The sequence below is a fragment of the Metopolophium dirhodum genome, unplaced genomic scaffold, assembly GCF_019925205.1.
Source record: "Metopolophium dirhodum isolate CAU unplaced genomic scaffold, ASM1992520v1 scaffold12, whole genome shotgun sequence".
In the NCBI taxonomy this organism is placed as follows: Eukaryota; Metazoa; Arthropoda; class Insecta; order Hemiptera; family Aphididae; genus Metopolophium; species Metopolophium dirhodum.
The window spans coordinates 67,443-74,349 of record NW_026869899.1 but is presented as its reverse complement, the minus strand read 5'-3'; the positions used below and the strand labels follow the sequence as shown (position 1 = coordinate 74,349).

General features: G+C 37.9%; 1 protein-coding gene across 1 annotated transcript; it reads left to right on the top strand.

The window, feature by feature from the left end:
- The first annotated feature begins 4,234 nt into the window (after positions 1-4,234).
- LOC132953321 (uncharacterized) lies at positions 4,235-5,928 on the top strand. The gene is made up of 2 exons (XM_061025830.1): positions 4,235-4,838; positions 5,780-5,928. The coding sequence occupies exons 1-2, from the start codon at positions 4,235-4,237 to the stop codon at positions 5,926-5,928; spliced, it is 753 nt and encodes a 250-aa protein (XP_060881813.1).
- The last annotated feature ends 979 nt before the right edge of the window (positions 5,929-6,907 follow it).

Sequence of the window (6,907 nt, the reverse complement as noted above, 5' to 3'; positions counted from 1 at the left end):
CATGTTCACTCGTATACGGCTATATTAATTACGAATTAAATTTGTAATTGTTAATAGATGCAGCCATAATGTTTTCAGCATTGTCATCAGCAATGGCGATTATGTTGATAATTCTGTTACTCTATTCAACAAAACATGTATCCGTGTACCAGGTAAACAATGCAATGGTTAAAGTAGGAATACTAAAGCTTAATCTGAAAGCCTGAAATATTTAATACATTATTTTTTATGCAGATGAATGTTAGTTAGATTGTAAAGGTACTTTTAATAAACTGTAAAACTATAGTTGAAAATAAATAAATATTATTAAATAATTATCATTATCACATCAGTTTACAATTTATTAAAATCCGAATAAATCTTTCATCTGAATAAAAAATAATGTATTATATATTTCAGGCTTTCAGATTAAGCTTTAGTATTCCTACTTTAACCATTGCATTTTTTACCTGGTACACGGATACATGTTTTGTTGAATAGAGTAACAGAATAATCAACATAATCGCCATTGTTTATCATGCTGAAAACATTATGGCTGCATCTATTTACAATTACAAATTTAATTCGTAATTAATATAGCCGTATACGAGTGAACATGGGTTGTGAATGTGGTTGATGTTCTGAAAGTGGAATGGAATCGTCTCAACGTTTCAAGTGTTTCTACCAATATTTTGGGCATTACGAGTACTATAACAGTTTCTATACCTGATAACTGATATGGATATACAAATTGAAACTTTGGTTAGAGTTGTGAAAAATGTGTTGATTAAAGGATACGACACATTTACGGCCGTTTTAGGAATGACACGTTTTGTATCATATTTTTGTCATTATATAGGGGCATTCATCCAATGAGTAAGATGCAGGACATGTAGTTCAATTTTCAGATGTTTTAACATAATATTTATTTAGGTACTGTTAACGGATGTTGTGGATGACAAAAGCATTGGAACAATTCCTGCAGTATTCTTTTATATACTAGCTTTGCAGAGTGGACTAACATGTTTAGATCCAGAAAAGCGCTTTATAAGACTCTATCGTAATGTTTGTTTACTATGTGCTGTCCTACTGCATTATATCCACTATGTGGTTAATCCATTATTAATAATGTCTTTGTGTGCTTTTTCACTCAATAGGTAATATATTAATCACTAGCAAAAGTTTTTTTAAAATTAATTTGATTTAATTGTTTTGACATATAAGAGCTCTTCAAGTATGTGGATTTATCATAGTGTATCCAATCACTATGTTCACTTCCTTGTTGTCTCACCATTCAGTTATTTTATGGCTACTGGGCAGTTTCTTTTTTTAATATTGAAACCATTATAAAAGTGTTGGTATCACTAGCTGTCTGTTCATTGTTCTTAATTGATGCTTATTGCACAACTTTTTGGGAAAAATTTGAATAAAAGGATAATTTTATTTATTTAGTCAGTGCGGTGGTGAGGGCTTCTTTAGCAAATACAGTTAATGTTTCGTATGTCCTCTTCGTGGAGAGGAACGTTCCGTCTCCTGGTGGCCAAGGTATGCCTTCTTCTTCGAAGACGTCCTTAGACTGGCCCTGGCGCGCCTCGTCCTTGGGCAGAACCACAAGACGTGTCTGACCGTCTCTGGCTTTCTGTCGCAGGCGCAGATCGGGTCATTGGATAGCTTGAAACCACGGAGCTTGCCCCTGAAGTCGCCGTGGCCCTTGAGGAACTGGACGATATTATGGTCAAGGACCAGTGGGAGATTGAGTCTATCCCGAACCGAGGGTATCATGAACTTAGTCCATTTTCCTTTTTCAGTCGTGTCGTATCTGGTTTGCCATTCTGTCATAAGATTATTCGATTTGAGAGCCAGCTCTTCTTCGGTGATCTTAACAGTGGCTCTGTGTGTCCTTAAGGCCTGTTGTCTAACTTCCAGGTCGAGTGGAACTGTTCTGGCTACTACTGCCGGACAGTTCGTGGATGACGTTTTGTAGGCCCCCTTTATGGCCAGTAGCGGTGCCCTCTGAGCGCTGAGGTGTTTCTTTCGATTCTTCTCGAGTTTGGCTCCGTTCGCCCAAATTTCTGAGGCGTAAGTTACCCTGGGCAGGAACACGCCTCTGTAAATCATTCTGGCTGCCGTGTTTTTCATTCTCCAATTGGCGGAGTAAAGGTTCCTGAGTCTCCTATAGAGGCTGGCAGATTTGGAGCTGATGGCCACCACGTGATCCCAATAGCTCTTTCGGGGATCAATGTATTTCGCCGTTGACGCCGAAGCGATTCTCGGGGCTAAATCTGCTGAGCCGAAGCCCACCGAGTAACCAGGCTTGAGGCCACCCTTTAGCGATAGGAACAGATTTTTCTCGGCTGAGAACTCAAGTCAAAAGCAGGCAGCCCACGCCTTTAAGTCGTCGAGGTGGCCTTCTGTTCGTTTGAACGCTAGCGGAGGTCTCGCTGCGCCGACCATTATGAGTATGTCATCGTGACTTTCGAGGTCTTCGATTGAGGAAGTGAGCGTAGATCGGCGTCATGGCGACCTTCCACAACGTCGGACCAAGCTGTGACCCCTGTGGGCAGCCGCGTTCCAATCGGCGGGGCGGTAGTGTACTCCTTCCATTTCGAAGTCAGCTCATCTGTGTTCAAGATATGAGCACACGATTCTCGAAGTCCCTAGCGACGCGCCCATTTCGACCAGCCTTAACAGCAGCGGTGACCATTTGACGTTGTCAAAGGCCCCCGAGATGTCAAGGAAGGTGCCGAATATGTACCGTGCTTTGGATGAATCGACCCACTGGTAGACGCTCTCTAAGGCGCTGATTGTCGATTTACCAGTGGTGAACCCATGTTGCTCATCGTGCGAGTCGAGGTCAGTCTCATCGGTTATATTTTTAATAATCAGGGACTCGAGTGCTTTGCCAAGTGACGGTGGGAGGCTGATGGGTCTGTATGATTTGACCTGACTCGGGTCCTTATCCCCTGGTTTTGGGATTATAATCAATCTGGCGGGCTTTCCACGAGTCCAGGGAACACGCCGTCCTGTAGGCACCAACCATAAAGTTTGGATACAGGGTCCCTGATGGCTGGCCATGCCTTTCGGAGTATGCCCGCAGTTATGCCATCCGCGCCGGGGGCGCTGTTCAGCACATTAAAGACAGTGATAATGCCTCGCCTAGAATTATGTGCAGCACTGTTGGGTAGCAAGTTGATGACGGTTGTAGTCCAATCGTTAAATGATATTCTTAAATTTGATCGGATTCTAATGTAGTCAGACTCATCTATTGTATTAAGTTGGATTCGAAATGAAGGTGTTACAGATACTTGGAAAATTTTCGTGGCAAATCGTATTGAAGAAATCCGGGAACTAACAAAACAAACATGATTGGTGGCACATTTTATGGGATGGATAATCCGGTGGATTTCATTTCTCGTGGATTAGGCGTCGCAGATAATATCACTAATTGTACTCAGTGATGGAGTGGACTTCCAGGGATGATACAACCAGAAACCGAATGGACAAAACAAAGTTATTTAACAATGAAGAGGAACCTGTAAACAGCGTAAGACAGTTAAGGTATTACACTTCCACACCAAGAGTCAAAAGGAATTTCAGGATATCATTAATACATTTTCGAAACTAGAACGGTTGTAACGGATGACAGCGTATCTATTCCGAGCAGTTACTCGAAAGAAATACCGCCTGACTGGACATTTGAATGTCGAGGAAGTAAAACGAGGGTTGATGTACTGGGTAAAAATTATTCAAGCTCAAGCGTTTGCAACTGAAAATTGCCCAGTTGAACATTTGAAATGTTTAAATAACAGCAAATTACAATCATAAGTTCCATTCATCGACGACTATAATGTATTGAGGGTTGGAAGTCGGCTACAAAATTCAAACAAGCAATATGAGGCACGTCATCCCATTTTTCTGCCTTCTACAGCATAGTTGGTGGAACTAATTACGGACAGGGAACACTGACGGTTTATCCATGCCAGACCACAGCAAAAAGTAGCTAGTTTGCAAAGAAAATATAAGATTCCGGGCTTTCGCAGTGTTATTCAAAAGATAATTTTTAAATGTATCCCATGCTATAGATGGAAAGTACAAGCTTCCGAGCAGCTAATGGGCTCCCTTCCTGTTAATTGAGCTAATTCATCTTCAATATTTCTTGTGTGTGGAGTCGATTATGCTGGTCCTTTTCAAGTGCACTTCGATTCACGCATATCAAAACATATATATATATAAATCGTATGTCGCCTTATTTGGTATGTTTTACGACAAAAGCACTGAATTATTTCACACTGCGTTACGGATATTCATCGAAAGACGCGGGTGTCCATTACATATACATTCTGATAATGAGCGAAATTTCGTTGGAGCATCGGCACAACATAAGAACTTTTTCGGATCAAGGGAATTCAAACAAAATATTAATGCATACACAATTCAAGCTGGAATTGATCGGTCATTCATTCCACCGCATTCCCCACATGTGGGTGGACTATGGCGAGCAGGAGTAAAAACCTATGAAATTCCATCATTTACGAAGAAGTTTAGGAGAGTCTATATTAAAGACCGGGAAGCCAAAACTTTGCTATCACAGATGGAAACAGTATTAAACTCAAGGACTTTAACTCCCGCATCAACACACGATGGTGACAAGAAAGCACTGACCCCGGGTCACTTAATTATAGGAAAACCTTTAACCGCATTACCGGAGACCAATTACCTCGATATAAAAGCTCCGAGCCTTCGTTGGCACATGGTACAGCAACTGATACAAGGATTTTGGAAAAGATGGCGGACGGAGTATCTTCAGTCATTACAAGTACGCCACAAATGGACTCAGACTGAAGCGAATCTCAAAGTTGGTATTATATTATAAAATAAATGTTAAGGATTTCTAAAATTACCGTATTGCCAAATAATTTGATATTGTACACATAATCATGTAATTTTTCCCAAAAAGTTGTGCAATAAGCATCAATTAAGAACAATGAACAGACAGCTAGTGATACCAACACTTTTATAATGGTTTCAATATTAAAAAAAGAAACTGCCAGTAGCCATAAAATAACTGAATGGTGAGACAACAAGGAAGTGAACATAGTGATTGGATACACTATGATAAATCCACATACTTGAAGAGCTCTTATATGTCAAAACAATTAAATCAAATTAATTTTAAAAAACTTTTGCTAGTGATTAATATATTACCTATTGAGTGAAGAAGCACACAAAGACATTATTAATAATGGATTAACCACATAGTGGATATAATGCAGTAGGACAGCACATAGTAAACAAACATTACGATAGAGTCTTATAAAGCGCTTTTCTGGATCTAAACCTGTTAGTCCACTCTGCAAAGCTAGTATATAAAAGAATACTGCAGGAATTGTTCCAATGCTTTTGTCATCCACAACATCCGTTAACAGTACCTAAATAAATATTATGTTAAAACATCTGAAAATTGAACTACATGTCCTGCATCTTACTCATTGGATGAATGCCCCTATATAATGACAAAAATATGATACAAAACGTGTCATTCCTAAAACGGCCGTAAATGTGTCGTATCCTTTAATCAACACATTTTTTCACAACTCTAACCAAAGTTTCAATTTGTATATCCATATCAGTTATCAGGTATAGAAACTGTTATAGTACTCGTAATGCCCAAAATATTGGTAGAACACTTGAAACGTTGAGACGATTCCATTCCACTTTCAGAACATCAACCACATTCACAACCCATGTTCACTCGTATACGGCTATATTAATTACGAATTAAATTTGTAATTGTTAATAGATGCAGCCATAATGTTTTCAGCATTGTCATCAGCAATGGCGATTATGTTGATAATTCTGTTACTCTATTCAACAAAACATGTATCCGTGTACCAGGTAAACAATGCAATGGTTAAAGTAGGAATACTAAAGCTTAATCTGAAAGCCTGAAATATTTAATACATTATTTTTTATGCAGATGAATGTTAGTTAGATTGTAAAGGTACTTTTAATAAACTGTAAAACTATAGTTGAAAATAAATAAATATTATTAAATAATTATCATTATCACATCAGTTTACAATTTATTAAAATCCGAATAAATCTTTCATCTGAATAAAAAATAATGTATTATATATTTCAGGCTTTCAGATTAAGCTTTAGTATTCCTACTTTAACCATTGCATTTTTTACCTGGTACACGGATACATGTTTTGTTGAATAGAGTAACAGAATAATCAACATAATCGCCATTGTTTATCATGCTGAAAACATTATGGCTGCATCTATTTACAATTACAAATTTAATTCGTAATTAATATAGCCGTATACGAGTGAACATGGGTTGTGAATGTGGTTGATGTTCTGAAAGTGGAATGGAATCGTCTCAACGTTTCAAGTGTTCTACCAATATTTTGGGCATTACGAGTACTATAACAGTTTCTATACCTGATAACTGATATGGATATACAAATTGAAACTTTGGTTAGAGTTGTGAAAAATGTGTTGATTAAAGGATACGACACATTTACGGCCGTTTTAGGAATGACACGTTTTGTATCATATTTTTGTCATTATATAGGGGCATTCATCCAATGAGTAAGATGCAGGACATGTAGTTCAATTTTCAGATGTTTTAACATAATATTTATTTAGGTACTGTTAACGGATGTTGTGGATGACAAAAGCATTGGAACAATTCCTGCAGTATTCTTTTATATACTAGCTTTGCAGAGTGGACTAACATGTTTAGATCCAGAAAAGCGCTTTATAAGACTCTATCGTAATGTTTGTTTACTATGTGCTGTCCTACTGCATTATATCCACTATGTGGTTAATCCATTATTAATAATGTCTTTGTGTGCTTTTTCACTCAATAGGTAATATATTAATCACTAGCAAAAGTTTTTTTAAAATTAATTTGATTTAA